Source organism: Pteronotus mesoamericanus, unplaced genomic scaffold, assembly GCF_021234165.1.
Source record: "Pteronotus mesoamericanus isolate MK-2021 breed Mesoamerican mustached bat unplaced genomic scaffold, CSHL_Meso_final scaffold_31, whole genome shotgun sequence".
In the NCBI taxonomy this organism is placed as follows: domain Eukaryota; kingdom Metazoa; phylum Chordata; class Mammalia; order Chiroptera; family Mormoopidae; genus Pteronotus; species Pteronotus mesoamericanus.
Genome location: NW_026555312.1, coordinates 36,079,397 through 36,100,122, shown reverse-complemented (window position 1 = coordinate 36,100,122; position 20,726 = coordinate 36,079,397). Strand labels below are relative to the sequence as shown.

Here is a 20,726-nt window from a genome sequence, read left to right as displayed (position 1 = left end):
TGGGCAAGCCAGGAGAGCCTGGAATTGGGTGCATGTTCCAATGGGACTTCTACACATAATTTCTGCTTCTCAGAAGAAAAAGTTACTTGTGCATACAATTTACAAAGGAAATCTCAGTCTAGGAATGGAATGGGGCATTCTGGCATGTAGAGAAAAGTATGCATAAGCTTTGGATCCCCAAGCTGGTGTTCTAGAATTTGAATGAACACCTGTTTTTGTAATTGTTTGGCCACTCCAGTAACCGTTACTGCAGATGAACTTTTCTAGGTTAGTTTTGTATTTAGCACTGAGTATGTAGCTCCCGTATCTACAAGGAAATCAATTAGCTTACTCCCCACTCCCAACTGTACCTGGGACTCCTTTGGGGAAATAGTAATAGGTCGAGAGATGTCCAGAAGAGCCTTTGGGCTTCCCATTTGTCATCAAAATCTTGTTTTTCTAGAATATTTCAGAGTGGCTTTCCATCCTTTCTATTTTTCCTTTTGAGTTTCAGACAGTCCTTTCTCCAATGGTCCTTCTTGCAATAGGAACATTGATTGGCACCCCATGGGTCTTTCCTACTTCCATTAGGGTCCTGCCTCTCTTTCTGGTTTCCCTGCATTGTTTTTAAGAAAACCATAGTGTGTTTTAACTTCCTTATTTCCTGGGCATGGAAAATTTTAAAGGATATATCCACCAGCTGGGGGAGGGGATTTATTTGCAATGCCCCGTCTAAATATTGGAACTTCCTTCTGATATCTGGGGCACTTTGCCCAATAAAAGTCATGTTTACTATCCGGACATTTTCTGGTGCCTGTGTTTCAGCATCAGTGTGCTTTCTAAAGACCTGATAGATCCTTTCCAAAATTCAGAAGGATTGTCACCTGGTTTTAGTTGAATGGCCTATATCATATTCAGTCTCTTTTATTTAGGCACCCTTTTCTTAAGCCCTTCCAATATTCACCTTTTGTAACATTCTAGGAAAGCTAGGTCCCCACTATTTGGGTCCTAGTTGGCTCTGTCAAGGAAATTGCCCCAGCTGGACTGGGGGGTCCCATTGGGATTCTCTTGGTGGATATGTCGAGCTTCTTCATTAGCCTTATAATGAGCCACCTTTCATCTGCTCTTAGCAGGATGTTAAGGAAAGCCTGTACCTCTGCCCAGTTTGGATGATGAGTGACAAAAATGGAGGCGGTAAGATTTGCCATTTTCTGAGGATCCTCCCAATATGAGGGGTTGGTATTCCTCTCATTCAGTAAGTCTGAAGTAGAAAATGGAATATGGGCCCAGCACTGGCCAGTGGGTTGGACTTCCTGGTTTATTGCACCTGTAGTTTATCACCAAGTTGGGTGTCCTGCTGGATCTTTGAGGGGGAGGCCATTCATTCATCATACAGAGGTGGGGCTGTTGGCCTCTCTGCGTCCTATTTCAGGGGTATCCAGCAGTGGGAATGATGGTGTCCCCTGCATTCAGGGCACTAATGAGACTCACATGTGTCTTACTATCAGGGGGGAGTTTTGAAGCCACTTCCCTTTTCTGTATCATTAAGTGGTCCCCTTTTCCTGCTGAATTCTTATTGTGCAATGACCTAAATGACTGGACATAAGGGGTTTTGTGCCATTTGCCTGACAACGGGCAAAATATTTCTAAATGCATTATGGTGTAGTAATTTAGGAACCATTTAGAGGCCATTTCCCCCCATAGTCTAAAATATACATAGGCTATGCAGTGTTACAATAATTCCTTCTTAGACATTGGATGATAGCTATACATGGACCAATCTGCTAAAATTTGGCTTCGAAGTTTCCTTTTAGGAATCAAAAACAGAACAGTCTCTGATGGCATGGATGTACAGACCCAAACCTCTACCACAAGACATAGGCAAAGTGGAAACATATAAACAAAACTTGAATCCACAATGCCATTATTTCAAACAAGTGTTCACAGGCAAGTTTTAGTCTTATTTTCTGCCAACCAGTACCACAATAGTGGCCCAAAATCTCAAATGGTCCTTACTGGACCCCAGTGGCACCAAAGCCTGAATGGTGTGATGCCCAAGTGGCATAGAGCCCAAATGACATGAAACCCAAATTGCAAGAAGCCTGAATGGCACAGCATCCACATGGCATACAGCCCAAATGGCAGGAGTTGGCTTGTCAAGTGATACCACAAATGGTCCTAACCAGACCCAAATGACATGAAGCCCAGCACTCAGTGCGCATGCTGGTTCGACTCACCCAGTCTTAGAGTCTGTATTCTCTCCAGACCTGTTTCTTCCCCGCAGCCAGTAGTTTCAGGTGGCCAATGCCTTGAGCAAAAGGGCAGGGAAATTTCCTGATACTGAGAAATCCCTCAGTCCTGCTCTTGGGGTTGGCCTGACACAGGAAGCTGGAACCTGAGCCTGAGCCCTCCTGGACTCACCAAGGTTCACGGTGTTGCATCTGGGTCACCAATTCTGTTACTGAGCCAACAGTGGGGTTTAGTTGCCTCTGCCAACAATAGGCAAAGTCCAGAGGCAGAGGTTGGTGAGAAAGGAAAGAGGTCTCTATTCAAATGCTGCACCATCTGGGAGAATAGCAGACTCTTGTCTCAAAAGCACATTTCCTCTGGAAACCCAGCCACCCTCAGCCAGATCAAAACCAGAATCAGCGTCCCCAGTTTCTGTCCCATTTGCTGAGTGGTCATCCAAGCAGCTAAGCTTTTCTTTTGGCCACTCTCAGGCCTCTGGCTGTGACCTGGAACCTGTGTGGGTCACTGGTTCCACCATTCTGACCTCCCTGTGCATGTGTCTGCCTTCCCTCATTCCACCTCCAATCAGGTACTAGAAGGGGCAGGAGGGCTTTTCCCCCTATACAATCTTTTCACCTGCCTTTCGGGTGCTTACTGCAAGACTTCCTCTTTCCACTTACTGTCTGGGGTCAGGGATCCTTCTCCAGGAACAGGCCCAAAACATAAGGGTGGAGTGGTCACAAGGCTCTAGCTTGGCTATCCATGCAATGCAGCCTCACCCACTGCCTCAGGTGGTTTGACGTCTCCTCCCTCAGCCACTCCATTCACTATGGTCTGCTCAGGCCATCAGTAGGGTTAAGGATCAAACAGCGAAATCTTGAGTCAGGATGGTAGAGTTTGGCAAGGTCTGACTTCCTGCCTACAGAATAGTGCCAGCATCTGAAAGGGATATACAAAAACAGCCTCCTTGGGATCTAATAAATGTCACCCTAAGTCTAGTCCTATCTTTTAAGCTTTAGAATCAACAATCCAGATGCTTACTTAACACCTACCCCTACCTCTCAAATGAACTTGCCTACAAGGATCTCCGATCTCTAGCCACTTGCCTGCCCCAGTATGACCCTTCTCCAGGCTTCCTATCTCAATAAATGATACCTTTGTGCATCAGTCTGAAGCCCAATTTCACCCATAGTTGTGCTCTCCCTCCTTTCTTCCCACCTCTAGCCCATCAATCATCTGGTTCATTTTACCACCCAAATAGCTTTATTCTGTCCTCTTCTCCCTTTCATTTTTCTCTGCTACAGCCTTCATCAGAGCTTCCCCATCTCTTGCAGAGAATACAGTCACACCACTACCTACCTCCGTTATTTCAATGCTTGGTCCCCACAGCCTACTCTTCAGAGAGCAGCAGGGAAATTTGTAAAAACCACAAATTAAAAGCCACTTTCCTCTTTGAAACCTTCAGTGGATTCTCCTGCACTTCATATCCAAAATACTTATGATGGTCAGTAAGACCTCATATGGTCTCCTATATGCCTCTCCCTTCACCTTCTAGGCTCTACTCCTTGATTTTCATTCAGTTTCTCTAATGCACCACAAAAGCTGACCTTCAGGTTCTTTTCCTAAGTCCTACTCAATTTTCAAGAGTCATTGTAAGTCACTTCTTTGGAGAGGCCTTCCCTGACCCCACCATAATATAGGTCCCTACTCCCTGCCAACATGCTCCACAGTTACTACCACTCTTTTCTTGTATTTGATCTCAAGTGGTAATATTCTATTTACTTAGCTCTGTATGATCATGGTTCTTCCACTGTACAGTAGGCTCCATGAAAGCAAGAACCAGGTCTGTTTTGCTGTAGTCCTCCTGCCTGCCAGATGGTAATAAACATTAGCTGAACAGATTAAGGAAACTACATTGCAATATTGAGAGCTGCCTTCCTGGTGTACGTGCTTGGCCAGACCACATTACTCAAATTTCTCCTTGAGGAATTCTCATTGAGGATTGGGAGATACTGAGTCAAGATCCTAAACTTTTCTCCAACTTGCTTCTTTACCACCCCATCTACAGGCTTTTCTCAACTTTTGTCCTGACAATTTTAACAGAGTTCTGAACCGTCCATTGCCACACTGTCTTTAATTCAAGAGTCTGATGAAGACTAATGGCCACAAACATGGATGAGGGAAAAATTACATCTTGATTTTCATAAACCTCTAACTGAAACTTTGCACTTCTTTAAATTACCAATGTTGGCAACAGCTGCAGTAGTACTGGCAGGACCTCTGGCATGGCTACCAACAGAATCATAGATATTTTCACATCACATTATAGCCATTGCAGATGCTGAAATATCATTCATGATCAGTATTACTTTAAAATTATGGTAGTTATTAGAACTCCTGCTAGGCCATGTTGTTTAATCCTTTTAGAAGCACAGCTATTCCTATAAAACACATTCATTATATATATGACTAAATCCAAATTTTATATATATATAATTTATTTTTATATATTCTTAGTATTTTGATAGCCATAATTCAGTATATTTGATTTGCTTTGTAATCCTACGTATTTTATTTGCTGCACATGAAAACATTATTCTGAGAAGGGCCTACAGGATTGATCAGATTGCCCGAAAGGTTCATGGTAGAAAAAAGGTCAAGAACTTTTGGTCTAGCTTTTCTTCATTTGATGTCATTGCCTTGCAAAAACAGCCTTGATGCCTTTCCCTTAGCTGTAAAATAAAAGCTAAATAAACCCGTTAGCATGCTATTTAAGACCCATTTGTAATCCATTTTCAAATTTCCTCATTATCTTGATTTTTCATCAATACCCTAGATGTGACCTGTAGTCCAATCACACTAAATTACTGTTGAGTAAACCAAAAATGCACTCCTATTTCTGGGTCCATTTCTAGTTTTTCTTAAAGAACTGCTTTTTCTGAGGTCTAGCACAGACTGTTATTCTGATAAAGCCCCCTTCTGACCTCCCCCAAGCACAGCCATTGAGTCCTTCCTTTGTATTTTCCAGAACATGTTGCTTACAGCTGTTTGATGTTATTAGATCCTAGTGCAGTATTGTCCATTATTTTGTATATTGTGAGCTTCTTGAGGACAGGGATGTTCTTAACTTTATATCAAAAACACACAGTAAGTACTTGGAAAGTGTTTGAATGAATGAATAAATCTAAAATATTCAATATCCTGAGATGAGTGAAATACATAATAACCACATATGTCCTTAAAAAACAAGAACCTCTTTTGATAAATGTTTACTTAAAAAATCCACCAGCCCAGAGCAAAATAGGTTATTATCTTACATTCCACTGGACTCAGCTGCCTTTAGTTACTTTGTCCTTAAAGATAGCAAAAGCACCCCCCACAGAAACCCTTTTGCTGAGTCCACAAACCTTTTGGGTGCATCACCCATATCTTCTTACATTACCCTTCTTGAATGATTCCAAATATATTTTGGCCAGCCTCCTTCAAGCAGATGATTTACATTCATTACTTGCCCCAGGATTTTCTAATCGTCAAGAGATGGTATAATTTTTATATCCCAGAATTGCTTTTTATATCCTTTTTAGCTGCTTTATGCTGAACTTAAACAAATGCAGATGCAAAGTTTTTGAAAATATTCTTAAGGAGCTTGAAGAATTAAAAAGGAGATCATTCCTTAATTTTTCAATTCAACAAACAGCTTAAATAACTGTATCTACATGTGTGGGTGCACACGCTGAGGATGGAAAAAGTGTTAGCGAACAATGAACTGAAGTTAGAATCTCACAGAACCACAGCATTTGAGAGCAGAAAGGAACCTAAAAATGGATGGCAGAGAGGCGTGTCTTCCCCAGGGGTTAATCTGCTGGTTGAATCTCCAATTTAGCAAGTTCAAAACAATTCTTGATTGTTCCTCCACGTTTTACCCTTAAGTCTAGGCTATCTTCAGTAATGGCAACTCTATCCACCACCTGGTTGCTCAAGCCAAAATACCCAGGAGTCATTCTTGATTCTTTTTCTTTCATTATCTACAAATATACTCCTTCAGCAACTTCTGTCCATTATACTTCCAAAATATATTCTTAATTCATCAGCTCTTTTCTGTCCCCACTGCCCCCATACTAGGTCAAGCTACTGTCACTTATTACCCAAACTCCTGTGACAACTGGTCTGATTCTTCACAATTCTGTATACAGCAGCCAGTGATCCTTTGACAATATAAATCAGATCTTGTCACTTACTTGGGTAGCACCTCTTTACGCTACACTTGTAATACACTTACCACACTTCCTACTTAGGTCTTCCGATCCCACAAGTCCTCACAGGACTGGCTCTTCCCAACAAGCTGGACTTTCTTCAAGTTAATTTTTTATAGAGATAATTCCTCTATATTAGTTTGCATCATTTCATCATCTTGACAACTAGCTGAGATGACTTTCGTTAGGCTACTTGTTTAGTCTCTTTTCCTCCAGCAGGGTATGTTTCATCGGTACAGGGACCTAGAATATCTCCTGGCACTAGAAAGGCATTCCACAAATATTGACTGATTAGGTCTAATTCCAGTTCTCAGACCTACCATCCTATGCTGCTCCTTTGAACTCATGTCAGTCTCATTAAATATCTCTAAGGCACTTTGGTTGTGTGGAACGTAGAGTCAGAATTGAGTGTCCTTTCTTTGCTGCTTCCCAACTGTATAACCGTGCAAGTTGCTTATCACCTTTGAGTCTTAATTTACTTCCTGTGCAATGGGTAGAATAGTCCTACTCTGTAACATTGTGCAGGAATTAAATGACATCATTTCTATAAAAAGCAGAGCAGAGTGCTTGGCCTATGTGTTTAATTATTCTTTTCCCTTGAGTCTTTTGCAAATTATAATAGCTAATATTGAGGTGTATATTCTGTGACACTATTATAAGAGTTTTACATGGATTAACTATACAATAGAAACTCTATACAGTAGGAACTATACATAATCCTTTTACAGATGAGGAAACTAAGCCACAGAGTGGTTTAAGCAACTTGCCTAAGGTCACACAAGTAGAAAACTGCAGAGCCCAAACTGGAATCCAGCAATTCCATCCAATTTCAGAGGGGAGAAAATTGACTGTCTTAATTTTGATCCCACGACAAGAAATATATTTTACATTGTAATCCAGCACACTTCATATGAACTAAAGTGGAAACAAAAGCTTTACAATTTAACACCCTTATTATATGTAGCATATTCTGATAGTTTCTCTTCCAATTTAATTTTAAAATGATTTGGACCAACTTACTGATTTCATGATCTACTATTAAGTCAAAAGCACATTTTGAAAAACCATTTTTATCTAAATTAAAATTAATCCAACTACTCTTACCTTCCAGCTACTTCAGCCTTTACTAGGAAAACTCTAATGGTTATCAGTCTAGATTTTTATAATTTATTTAAAATTTGAGATAAAGTCCTTATTAGTGAAGATGCTGATCTCCCAAGACTCTGATCTATTCCCCATTGCAAACCTTCTTGCAGTTTTGGAAAATCCATGCTGTCAGGTGAGATTGAAGCAGTTCTTACACTTTCCAAAAATTATTTACCTCTATTAAAGCTCTTAATACAAGTTGCCCTGTGTTGCAACTATTTATGCATGCCTTATTTATGCATGAGGGTGGACTGTCACACCCTCGGGGCAGAACCTTTTATAAACGTTCAGTCCCAAATGGTAAATTGGAGACATAGAAGGTGGTGATAAGGAACTTTTTTTAAATTAAAAAAATATTTATTGAGAAAGGGGTGAAGGAACAGAAACATCGATCGGTTGCCTCTTGCGTGCCCCCAGCCAGGGACCTGGTCTGCAACCCAGGCATGTGCCCTGACCAGGAATTGAATCAGCAGCCTTTCAGTTTGTGGGACCGTATCCCACTCACTGAGCCATGCCAGTTAGGGCAAGAACTCTGACCCTTCTTAGGTGTCAGCTGAGAATTTGAGAATCAAACAAGAGACCACCACCACACTGTCTTCTATATTCTTATTTAAACATCTGAAACTTCTTCCCACTGAAGTGTTGCTGGTGGTTTACAAAAATCCTTCTATGTGGACAACTTGCATATGCCCTGGTATTAATTTCCCATTGCCTGTATTTTTCAAGGCTAAGAGAACTTAACATTTCTACCTCTGACAAAAGTTTCTTACTGTAGGCAGACATTTCAAAAAAAAAAACTCAACTGAAATGGTTTCTGGATGAGTGGATGTACCTTAACATTTTCTCCTGGTCTTTCTCACTCTCAATCCTGGTCTCCATGAGTTTGTGTGAGCTAGTGTTTATTTCTGTAGATACGGTGAAGTAAACTTCTGAGTGCAGGCTATGTGTCAAAAAGTAAATAAATAAAACAAAGAAAAAGCCCTTGACACAGAACTAGCAGTTTTAAGGCAGGAAATTCTTTCAGAAGGTATGAAGCTGCTCTGAACTTTTCCACCAAGCAATAAATTTCCCCACCCTTAGGGAAAAGTTATCCTGGTGTTGTTCTAAGCTAGCAGATGTCGAACAGTTAGAAAAGGGAACAAACAACTGGGGGAAGTATTACCACCTGTTTATGCTGACTTTTACTAAAAAAGACTGGCAACCAGCTGTTGAGAGGTTATGGATAGCTAAGGTGCGGATAGGAAATGCTGACTCAGATTGAAGCTAGTGTTCGGCTGTTTGGAGGGGAAAAGTGCCAAATACAGTATCATTTCCAGATGGCCAAGAGGCAAGGGCAAGACAATGTATACTGCTAATACAGCATGCCTCGCCGTACTGCATGCATGGGGCCCTGAATTTGAGTCATGAATTGAGCTGTTAGTTGCCTGTAGTCATTTTCTCTTTCCTTATTGACTAAAACCCACCATTATTCGGGGCAGTAATGTCGAAGAAAAGATGACATTTCTTGGCTTCTGTTATAGCCAGCTGTTGTCACCTGAGTTCTAGCAGTGTTGAGTGTGATTTCCAGGAAGACTCTTTTAGGTGTGTTGACTCAGCTAGGTTTGCCCATTTTGCTCTTGCCCTCTTCTTCATGCTGCCAGTGATTTCAAATGATGCCTGATGGTCAAGTGCCTATTTCGGACCATGAAATGACCTGAAGAATGGAAATATTGTTGAAGTGCAGAGGAGCTCTATATTGGTCTTGGATTGCCAATGCATGGAATACTTTTCTGAGATACATTTCTTGTTTAACCTTTTGCTGATTTCCTCAGCAGTTTTTGGCATTCATGTAACAAAATCTTCCTATCCTCCAAAGTATGGTCAATCCTGTTACCCAATTTTACCTTTTTAACAACAGTGTAAAATTCCTGAGGCATGTGTTGTATCAGACGAGGAAACCAGAGTTGGAACACAGCAAGTCTTACCTAATGCCACATACCTGGCTGTGTGGACAGCAGCAGGCTTGGGAAGCCAGGTCACCTCCCTCCTAGGATTTTAAAAGCATGGTGGCAATAGGTGGCAAATTTCCTTTAAAAATGATTTTGAATGGTTAAGCAGTGGTTATTTTTAAGGGCAACCATTTAGGGGCAACTTATCTCTTTTGCCAATGGAAGACTGAAGATTGTCTTATCATGGGGACTGAAGTCATTGACTTTAAAATCATCAGACTTCATTCAAGTTGTCTCCAGAATGCTACTGTTAAGTTAAAATTACAACTCATTGTATTGTTATACATTAAAGGAGCTGAATTCTCAAACAGGCTAAGCCACATTTTGAATAAACAGTTAGTAAAATAAATGCATTACTTTTAAAAGCACAACAAACTTGATAATTTATGTAGCGCTGACAAAGTCTTTCAGGTGAAAAAGACAGAGGAAGGGCTTTTTTTTTTCTCATTACAAAGCAAGTAAAATTGAATAGGGTGGATTCAACATAAAAGTTTTAATACGGCAGATGTCAAGCAAGCATATTGACTTCTTAAAAAACAAAGAAAATATAAAAGTTTAATTACAAAAACACTTATATGGAAAACTTGGCATTTTAATAGTTTCAAACATATGTACACATTTTTTCCCTAAAATTTTAATTTTGTTAGAAATAAAACACTTTTGTCTCACTTTCCTCAGCTGCCCCTTGTGTTTTAATAAAAAGAAATCTGAGACACTGAATAGGCAACAACTTATTTCTTGAGAAGAACATAAGTGCAGTAATATCTACAAGTTTATTGGGAAACATGAATTACATGTCATTTTTGCTTGTAATCTCATTTGCCACCTCCTGGTTGGGCAACAGAGAGAACACACAACACAGACCTTCATTATGGGACCTGATAGTGCCAGCATTTCAAAAGGAGGCTGGTTATTATGGAAAGTGATTTCAGACTGTAGGCTCTTTCAAGATCTCATGCATTCCTCAATATGCAGATGTTTCAAGGCCATGTCAGATGTCCTATCCAGAATTAGGAGAATGATGACCTCTGGACTCAATTACAGCCTTTTCTGGTCAACAGCACTCTAACAAAGCCACACAAAACTGACACAAGGGAGAAAGGGAGAAAGATCAGGAGGAAGGAAGGAAAAAACAAAGTATCTGGCAGAAGGCAGATACAAATTTTCAGAACTGGCTAGGATGTCCTGCTGCTATAACTGTGTTCTAGGTTGGACTTAGCAGGCAAGGAGTCTGAAAGAAGTGTCAGGACCAGCAGTGACAGGTAAGATCAGGAGAAAAGGAAAATAAGAGGAAAAAAACAGGTGAGTTGTCTAGGTTTGTAGCAGTAGATAATGATGGGCTCTTACTCTAAAGAATTGCCAAATACTGATAATGTGGGTTTCAGTGCATGGTAATTTGAAGTGTGTTCACATAAGACATTAAAAAAGGCTGTTTTTTCCTCCCTTGGCTGGGTAGCTCAGTTGGTTAGAGCATAGTCCTGATACGCGAAGGTTGCAGGTTTGCCTGGTCACAGCACATATAAGAATCAACCAATGAATGCATCAATAAATGGAACAACAAATCAATGTTTCTCTCTCCCCGTCTTCCTCTCTCTTTTACTTAAAAAAAAAAAAAAAAATTACAAAGGCTGTTTTTTGTTGTTCTTTTATTTCCTCTGAGCTATTGAAATCAGGTAGGGAGATGGTGGGAAGACAGGATGGTGCAGCAGTGTGACAGGGGGTTTCTGGTTTGCACCCTGACCTGTGAGCATGTTGTGAAGAGGCCACACTTCCACCTGCTTTAGTGGTGTGGTGCCTGGAAAATGGTCTCAGCATGCCTGGCTTTGGTTCCAAAAGTCAGAGCTGCAAATGCCAGCCTTGTGCTGTAGAGCATCAAGACAAAACCAAACCCTTAGGTAAGAATCAGAAGCCCCTCTTCCCTTTCTGTGTATGTGTGTTTTTTAAAAATAATTTCACTTACTAAGGGGGGAGAAAAAAGAAAAGTCTGTCCTTTTGACATAGATTCTACAGTGTGGCTACAGAAGGAAGACAATGGACTTGAGAATTCCCCTGTGATGACATCTCTACGTATCTACACCCATGAATCAGTATACCTGGAGCAGACAGAGTCAGTTTTTACTTGTGATAAACTTTAGGTTTTCTTTTCAATGCCAAAAGAGAAACTACTTTTCCTGTTCTCTCCTATTTACCAATTATCTTTTCCTTAAAAAAAAAAAAAAAAAGTTCCACAAGACATTTGTCAACAGATAGAAACAGAACAACCTTGCTCGGGCTGGAATGCAGGGTATGTGCAAGAGCAAAGCTCAGAAAACAGCATGCAGTACCGAGGAGGAAGGAAAGCGTATTATCCTTGGGGCAGCAATCACAAAGCCTCCACAAGGGCTGGAGTGAGGGCTGGCACCCACCAGGCACTGTGTCGCACAGGAAACAGCACCCTGCACAGACCACTGTCAACAAGAAGCCCATTTCTCTGGGGTCACAGCAGTGCAAAGATGGTGGAAGACTGGGTCTGTCCAGTAAGAGAAACTCTCCTTCAGTGCCCTGCTGATCAACAATGCCCAGAGGTCAGAAAATGGAGATGTGTAATTTTGTGGGGGTAAAGGGAATAAAAAGATAACTCCCAAATGCATTAAAAAAGTGACTGGTAGATAAGAAAACCAGAGTGTCACTGATTAAAAGGTCCAATCTGAAGTAGAACAATGAGAAGTCTTCCTTTCTACTGCAGAAGATGTCAGCAGCATATATGCAGTTCCAGAAAAGCAGATAGGAAACTGAAGACTTTGCAGAGTGGTTGCACACACTCAAAACTTCGCAAGGGTGATTCCAAAGGAAGTTCATAAACATGTTCTTAATATTCCTTTTGCTGCTCCTCATATGGCTTCCTGGGGTGAAGGCATTTAACACATAGCTGATAGCTCCTGCATAAGCAGAGTAATCTGTACTCTTCTGCCTCCACTCAGTTCAAATATCCACAGATGGCTTCTCATTCCTCACAAATCTAACCACTTACAGAACATCTCGGAGCTCTAAGACCTGTAGGAGAGGGAGGGAGGGTGGCAGGGAGGGGGAAAGAGAGAGAGAGGGGAAGAGAGAGAGAGAATGGGAATTTAGGAAAATTGTTCAGATGAACACAGAAAAGCAACTATAAGGGACAAATCTGATGATGGAAGAACCAGTACTTTAGTCCAAAGAATAAATGGTCAATCAAAATCAATTTTCTTCAAGTATAAATCTAAGGATTTCTGCATGTGCAGGAATGTATTATGTGCACATGATCAATTAATTTTGTTACAATGATAAAAATGTAATCGCTTAAGTTTTTTTCCAACCCTCAAACAGCCTAATATTTATCATTTGGTTTGACTGAAATCAAACAACATAAAAATGTCACCTCTCAACATGAAATCACCCTCAAGTCTTCCTTCCAGTGCCATTTTTTTTCTAGGTACAAGTTAGCTACAAAGAAAGATGCCAGCTGGGGAATTCTGCCTTTATAAACCTGTAAGAATAATTTTTTAATTGGCTGACCGAAATTTTATAACATTAATTACTGGATTATAATTTTTTACCTATTTATTTTAATGCTCTCATTCTTAAAATTTTTAGTGCTTTCCCCTTACATCCACTCTCACCTTCTTATAGCCATGTTTTAGCAACTCCATTGAACCAGTCTTTTGAGAAATGTGTTCTAGACCTGGATTCTGCATTCATCTACATGGGTATTGTGTATTGGAATTTCTAAGTTACCTTCTAGCACTATTGTGCTCCTCTAAAATGGGAGACCATTAGCTTCCCTTCACTCACTGGCTCCTGATAGTCAATGAAACTTTCGCTAAGCTTATGTCAGAGTACATAAATGTACCACGAATACTAAGGACATTGGGCCTAGCTGTCTGTACACAGCTGTATAATAAGGCCAAGCCAGTATTAATCACAATCTTTATATTTGTTTTGTTTGACAGTTTTGAGGGTCTGAGGAAATATCCAGTCTTAATTATGATTGCATGACTAGAATGTAAAAATCTACAGTAATAAAATGATTCACATTTTCAGGTATTATTTTTTTCAAGGGCAAAGTATTTGCAGTTTGAAATCAAGGATTATGATAAAATTCTAGGTTATCAAAGACACTCCAGAAAGATACTATGATTTCTATCTCTAAGATTAGTAAAGTGTTAGGATCATCTTATTGGCAAAATGCTTAAAATGGAAAACCACTTTTAGCTCAAAATTTGCAGTAACTGCCCTATATTTATGTGAGGTGACACCATGTTATCAGTTATTGTGTGCTTTCACCATCTTCCACACTGTTTCTCCTCCCAGCTCTCTTTTCAAGCCTATAAGAGTGCTAATTGAAAACACTGTGTGAAAATGAGAAGGATAATGAGCTTCTGAAAATCCCAAGCCTGGATTTACAAGCTGTTCCCTTCATAAACAGCAGCACTAATGCTTGTGCTTTATTCTGCAGGGAGCCCAGTCATCTCTTATAAGTACAGTCTCTTCCATCTGACTACTCACTAGAAAAACAGTAATCCTTACTCCATTAGAGGATGGCTTAGACTGAAGTATAAAAATTACCTTGTACAGTTATCATTCAAAGTCATGGTCAAGAAGGATATAGGCTATTGCTTTTGCCTCTGCTAGCAGATGTTACCTCATTAGATAAAGAATCATGGGTTTTATTTAGTCTTATACATGTTCCTCAAGGTCCAAACCATGCTAGAATATGAATATGACTGTGCTCACAGAGGTACCTGCAGGAAACATATAAAAGATTCCCCCATGACTGGCCATTCTAAGGGGCGTATCCTGCTGCCCACTTATTTTAGTATTCAGGTAGTCACCACACCATATGGTCCAACCATAGGATTTCCATAGTTCATATGTCTGTAGGTATAGAACAATTTAATCGGTAGACTAAAGAGCTGTCACTTTTGTGGCATTGCATACTAAAAGGTACTTCATTTCTCTAGGAATATGAATGAAAAAATGTCAGTTCTATTTAAGAAATGATACCCGATGACTGATCATTAGTATCAAAATGTTTACATGGGCAGATCCCTTCTGGAAATGTACTTTTTGTTTCCTCTAAAAGGACAGAACACATACTACTAGTAATTTGTTGCCTATATTTTTAAAAAGCTGATTTTCTCTCTCCTCTCTTTTTTGCTTATTGAGAGTCTGTTTTTTATTCCATTTAATCAGGGAACTGTTTCACTGTAAGCTTAGTCCATATTAACATTTAACTTGTAACAGTTACTCTGATATTCAGTGGTGAGTGAAAAGTTTCTTATGCAGGCTTACACACACGCAATGTCTCACTGACTATTATTCTAAGTTATTATTAATATTTTCCAGGAAAAAGGAATCTTAAAAATTAAGTGATATTTATTTTTTCCTTGTATTTAAGTGCATTTTGGGGGGTGGGTTCTTCAAAGTTCCTCACTCATTCTTCAAAACTCTTTGAAGACGCTAGCACTTGAGAACACAGCTAATGAATGACGATATATATATCCAATGTCCAACCACACAAAAAAAGTCATGCTCCTTCCATTAAACCACTCTGAGGCATACATGAGAAAAACCGTTTTGATTCTGTTTTCTAACACTATTTACTACATTTATTCACGATACAACAGGAATCTTAATGTCTCCAACTTATTTATTTAGTGTTATTCCAGGGTTTTAGTAGTATTGATAAAAGAGTAATGCAATCTTATTTCTGAAGTCATGATGGCATATATGAGGGGGGACCCCCCAAAAAACTGGAATTATCTTTTGGAGAGTGGGTTCCTTGCAGTACAGGCTTCTACCACTAGGTGTGTGTTCTAGGAACCCATTTGTATCAGTATACTAACTGGTGGTGTTGTGAGAGGCTGTGTTCGGTTTCAGTGAATTTTTTTGAAGACTCAATGCTTGCCTATTTCATGGTGGGCGATTTACAAGCACACCTGCCCTCACTGTGCTGAGTGTTCAGCAGTTTTTGACTAAAAACAGCATGACTCTGTGCCCCACCCTCCTTATTCACCCGATGTTGCCCTGAGTGACTCTTTTTGTTTTTTTTTTTGGTTTCCTGGATGAAAAACATGCTCAAACGGAAATGTTTTGCTGATGTGGAAGAGGTGAAACAAAAAATGGCAGAAGCACTAAAAGGCCTCAAAATTGACGAGTTCAAAACTGTTTGGAGTAGTGGAAAAAACATCTCAATAGGTATATTGCATCAAATGGAGAGTACTTTGAGGGTGACTGAAGTTTAAGTATGTAAAATCTATACACAATTTTTTATAAATAAATTCCTGTTTTCTTGGGGGGGTCCCCCTCCTCTTCTGGTATTTTATCAGTGAGCACTCACCATTCCTTAACGATCAAGCCTGTTCACAACTTCTCGAACTGTAGCTATGAAGTTTTCATTGTCTTGGGGATTAGCTAAAATAATACTATGCAGTCTGTTCATGTATGAGTCAATGGTGTCCAGTGTAGGTGTCTCTCCACTTCCTGAAGTGAGATAAGAAAAAGTAAGAAAATCTTCCCCGTTTGGTTTGACCAAAACACAGTTAAGTGAATCCATAGCAAAAGAAATTATGACTCTAATGTGGTCTGCTCCACAGACTAAATTTTAATTTCAGAGGAGAGACTTTTTTAGACCTCAAAGTAGTGAAATCTACATACTCTATCAGGGCAGTCAAACCCATGGCCTGTGAGCCACATGTCGCCCATCATGGCTACAAATGAGGCCCAACACAAAATCGTAAATTTACTTAAAAACTTATTTTTTGCTTATCAGTTTTCATTAGTGTTTGTGTATTGGCCCAAGACAACTCTTCTTCTTCCAGTGTGGCCTAGAGATGCCAAAAGGTTGGATGCCCCTCCATAAACAGATGGGTATATAAATGCTGTATAATATGGATTAGCTGCATATAAAAAAGGTTAGAGACTCTCCTAGTTTTCTTCTGTAACTTACCTCAACAAGAAAGAATATATAAGTAATACTAGTATTTATTTTCTTCTTCCTTCCCATTAAAACTCAATTACAGAGCAAGCAAATACATACAAGAAAAGCCCTCTAAATCAGGATTTATTATTATTCAGTTTCCATTGTCTGAATATCAAATTAAGCCTAATAAGAAAGTAAATGATATTAAAATACAATAGGAAAAAATTTAAGTGACCAGAGAACCCTAGATTTCAAGGAATTATTAAACACAAAGACCCACAGAAGACCCTGAAGGGAAAAACCTCTTGTATTTTTGATTTTCATCTTTGGGGGAAGACTTCAGCCTCACCACACTAATACCAACATAAACAGCACCTCTCATTTTCTGAAGTGCTCAGGTAAGGATGACATTACCAGGCAAGGGCATGCTGGCAAAGCTGCTGGTCAGCACCTGCCGTAGGGTCTCCAGGTGCTGCTGTAAGACAGTGCTGCGGCTGCGCTCCTGGATCACATCCACCTCCAGCTTCTCCACTGCGGTGCGCATGCTCTCCACGTGCTTCTGCAGGGCTGCATTCCTCTCCTCAAATTCCATGTTGGATTTGCGAAGCTGGCGGAGCTCTGCCTCCCGAGCTGAGGACACGCCCCCCCCATACACACAGAATACATGGGGCACTCCTCTCGGAGTCCCAGTGACTTTTCCAAGGACATTCAGCTTAGCTCTCTCTAATTAGCTAGCCTACCTCATCTCCCTATTCTTATTATGGCCTTCCAGATAGCAATTTCAGCAATACCTTCCCAGAGGTATTTTAATTCTAAAAACTGATCATACTCTGTACTTAAGTTTGCAAGGAACAGTTGCAATTCCCAGTATTTTTGTTTGTTCTTTTAAAGATTTTATCTATCTATCTACCTATCTAGCTATCTATCTATCTATCTAGGGGAAAGGAGGAAGAAAGAGAGGGAGAGAAATATCAGTGTGAGAGAGAAATATCCATCAGTTGCCTCTTGCAGCCGCCCTGACAGGGATCGAACCTGCAACTCAGGCATGTGCTGACTGGGGGAAAATCAACTTTTTGCTTTATGGGAAGATGCTCAACCAACTGAGCCACACCAGTCAGGGCTGTTTTTTCTTTTAAACTATACAATTAAAAGCCTGAGGGGTTTCACAGGGGAACACTGGGAGAATGTGCAAACACAGCTTTGGGTTCCCATTTTTACTACAATGAGGTTAAATTCTGCTCTCACTTATTTTATATTTAGGACACCGAATGTAAGCTTTCATTTGCACAAAGGGCTCCAGGCTAACAGTCTGAAAGCAACAGAATTAGTGAGGTACATTTATTTGCTTTGATCCAGAGACTAAAGCTGTTTTGATAACACTGGTCTAGCTTTCCTTTACTGGTCTTTAGTAGCTACCTTTACTAGAGAGTAAAATACAAGCAATTTTTTACTTCCCGATCAGTCTTAGGATCTGGAATACTACTATCATTGATTGCTTTTGAGCAATGAACTCCTCTTGAGAACGAAATTCCCTATTACAGACCACCTGAGGAACACAGAAAGATACTTCAGTAATCACCTTTGCTGTGGTTCAGGAATTCTTCTGTGAATATAGGGATGTCAAAAACAGACCGCTCCTTTACCTCTGTTTCTTTCTGTGAATCAAGAGTAACAAAACAGTATGGTCAAGATGGTAGAATACGTAAACACTCTGCTTGCCTCCTCCCATGACCACAAACAAATTAAAACTAAATTATAGAATAACCGCCCTTGAGAACCACCTGAAGACTAGCTGAATATAAGTCCTGTAACTAAGAATATAAAGAAGGCACATCAAGCCTGGTAAGAGGGGCTGAGACATGTAACAGACAGGTTCCACACTAATGTGTGACAGTTAAGAATTGGGAGGGATAGGATATCTTGGATTTGGAGGTCCCCCTTATAGATTGAGGGGTCCCAGCCCCACACCTGGCACTCCAGCCCTGGTCTCCAGAGCTGGGAAGAGAAGTCCCCATAACTTCTAACTGTAAAAATCAGCACAGATTGTGGCTAAGTAAGATGGAGGTTTCTGGAGTCCCAGTTTCTCTTAAGAAGCCTGTACAGGGATTTACGCAAAATCACTCACTCTGAAGCTCCAAAAGTGTCAGGGACATACAGGGAGGAACGGAATTGTCCGGCTTCAGGGCAACAGCTGGAGGGGCAGCTTTCTCCCAGATAGAAGTGCTGGCAGAAGCCAATGTTCCTTTGCTGAGTCCTTTCCCACTTAGTATCCAGATGTTGGCAGGCACTAAATCTGAGTCTCCATCAAACTAACCCAACCCGAGGGATTATCTGAGAACCCAAAGAACCCAAATAGCACACAGGTCCAAACCCCTTAAAACAGGTGTTCCTCGTGTGTGGCTGGTCTTGGCCAGTGCTGTGGGCTTCTCTAAAAATCTCTGAAAGGTCCAAAACCTCAGACAAACATCAGTTGGCCTCAGCATGCCCTGTACCTATGCTAAGTAGTTTCCCAGCCTGACAGTAGTGGCAGTCAGCCTAAGTTTGTAATGTGGCCTCTCCCAGGCATTTCCTAGTCCAGCACAGGGAGCTATCAATTTCAGATCACGTTGTAGCTCCTGCCATGTGGCTCTAGGTCAGACACAGGGAGAAGCTCACCAGGAACTGCACTGGAGCCCCTCTCAAGAGGTCCCAGAACCAACAAACCTGGCAGCTGGCCTCAGATCACACCAGAGTGCCACCTCAATTAGCTCCAAAAATGACACAACAAAAGGGTAGACAAGCAGGCAGTAGAGCTCTGATACAGAAATCTAACTCTAAGAGGTCAATCTTGCACAACAGCTCATCTGCTGTAGTCAGGGCTAGTCCTTATAGCCAGTCAGGCTAAGGGTCAATGCCAGTCACTGATGTGCTCCAATACAACAGGCTGGCACACACAACTCACATAAGCAACACCCCTGGAGCACTCAACTCAAGTGAACAAGGGGGTCTGTACTGCTGGGCTCCACAGCATACCCATTACATAAGGCCACTCTGCCAAGGCTGAAAGACACAACATATCTACCTAATAGATACAAGCAAACACAAGGAGGCAGACAAAATGAGAAGACAAAGAAACATGTCCCAAATGAAAGAATAGGACAAATCTCCAGAAAAAGAACAAAACAAATAGGAAAGAGTAATCTATCAGCTACAGAGTTCTAAACACTGATTATAAAGATGTTCACTGAACTTAGGTAAAAATAGATGAACACAGTGAGAACTTACACAAAGAGATAAAAAACCATAGAAAAGATCCAGTCAGAAACAAAGAATATATTAGAGGGAAAAAACAGGTTAGATGAAGCAAGTTCAAATCAGCACTTTAAAAGACAAGATGGCAGAAAACACCCTATCAGAACAACAGCAACAAAAAACAATAAAATAAAAATAGGACAGTTTAAGGGAACTCTGGGACAAAACCAAGTGCAATGACATAAGCAGCAGAGGAGTACCAAAAGAAGAGAGCAATGGGTTGAGAACTTACTTAAAGAGAGACAATCAGTATCATATGAAAATTTAAAGGGTCTTCTTGGCAATAAATATGTATCTATCAACAATTGATTCTAAAAAAAGTAAACAAACAAGCAGAATAGAAACAATCACAGATAGAGAGAACGTTTTCATGGTTGCCAGATGGGGGTGCTGGAAGGGTGGGCAAAAAAGGTGAGGGGATTACAAAATACAAATTGGTAGTCAGAGAATAGCCATGGGGATGTAAAGTACAGCATAGGGAACAGAGTAGCCAAAGAACATATACGCAGGACCCATGGACATGGACAACAGTGTGGGGTTTGCCTAAAGAGGGGGAGTGCTGAGTAGAGGGGGCAAAGGGTGAAAAACTGAGAAAACTGTTATAGCATAAACAATAAAATATAATTAAAAATGGCAAACTACGAGACTGTCCGGAAAAAGTCCAGCCATTGTTATAACAAGAATAGTTTGCACAACATTTATGTAACCTGGTGGCCAAGGAGAGTGGACTGGTATGTGTGTGTGTGAACAATGATGACTCCACTGTACCAGTCAGTCAGTGGGGGTGGTAGATGCTGTTGACTGAGTATGTGCACTGTGTGGCTGTCACATTCAAAATAACTGAGTGAGTAGAGCAATGACTCTGCATGAAATTTTGCGTTAAGCTTGAACATTCCTCCATGGAAA

General features: G+C 40.5%; 1 protein-coding gene across 3 annotated transcripts in view; it reads right to left on the bottom strand.

Moving 5' to 3' along the window:
• Positions 1 to 11,194: 11,194 nt before the first annotated feature.
• HMG20A (high mobility group 20A) overlaps positions 11,195 to 20,726 on the bottom strand; it is a 100,809-nt gene continuing 91,277 nt past the window's right edge. For all 3 annotated transcript variants that reach the window (XM_054592033.1, XM_054592034.1, XM_054592035.1), the window contains 4 exons: positions 18,109 to 18,184; positions 16,944 to 17,159; positions 15,948 to 16,090; positions 11,195 to 12,628 (listed from right to left, as the gene is read on the bottom strand). In XM_054592033.1, coding sequence (XP_054448008.1) covers positions 15,954 to 16,090; positions 16,944 to 17,159; positions 18,109 to 18,184 — 429 coding nt within the window. In that variant the 3' untranslated portion in view covers positions 11,195 to 12,628; positions 15,948 to 15,953. The remainder of the gene's footprint in view (positions 12,629 to 15,947; positions 16,091 to 16,943; positions 17,160 to 18,108; positions 18,185 to 20,726) is intronic.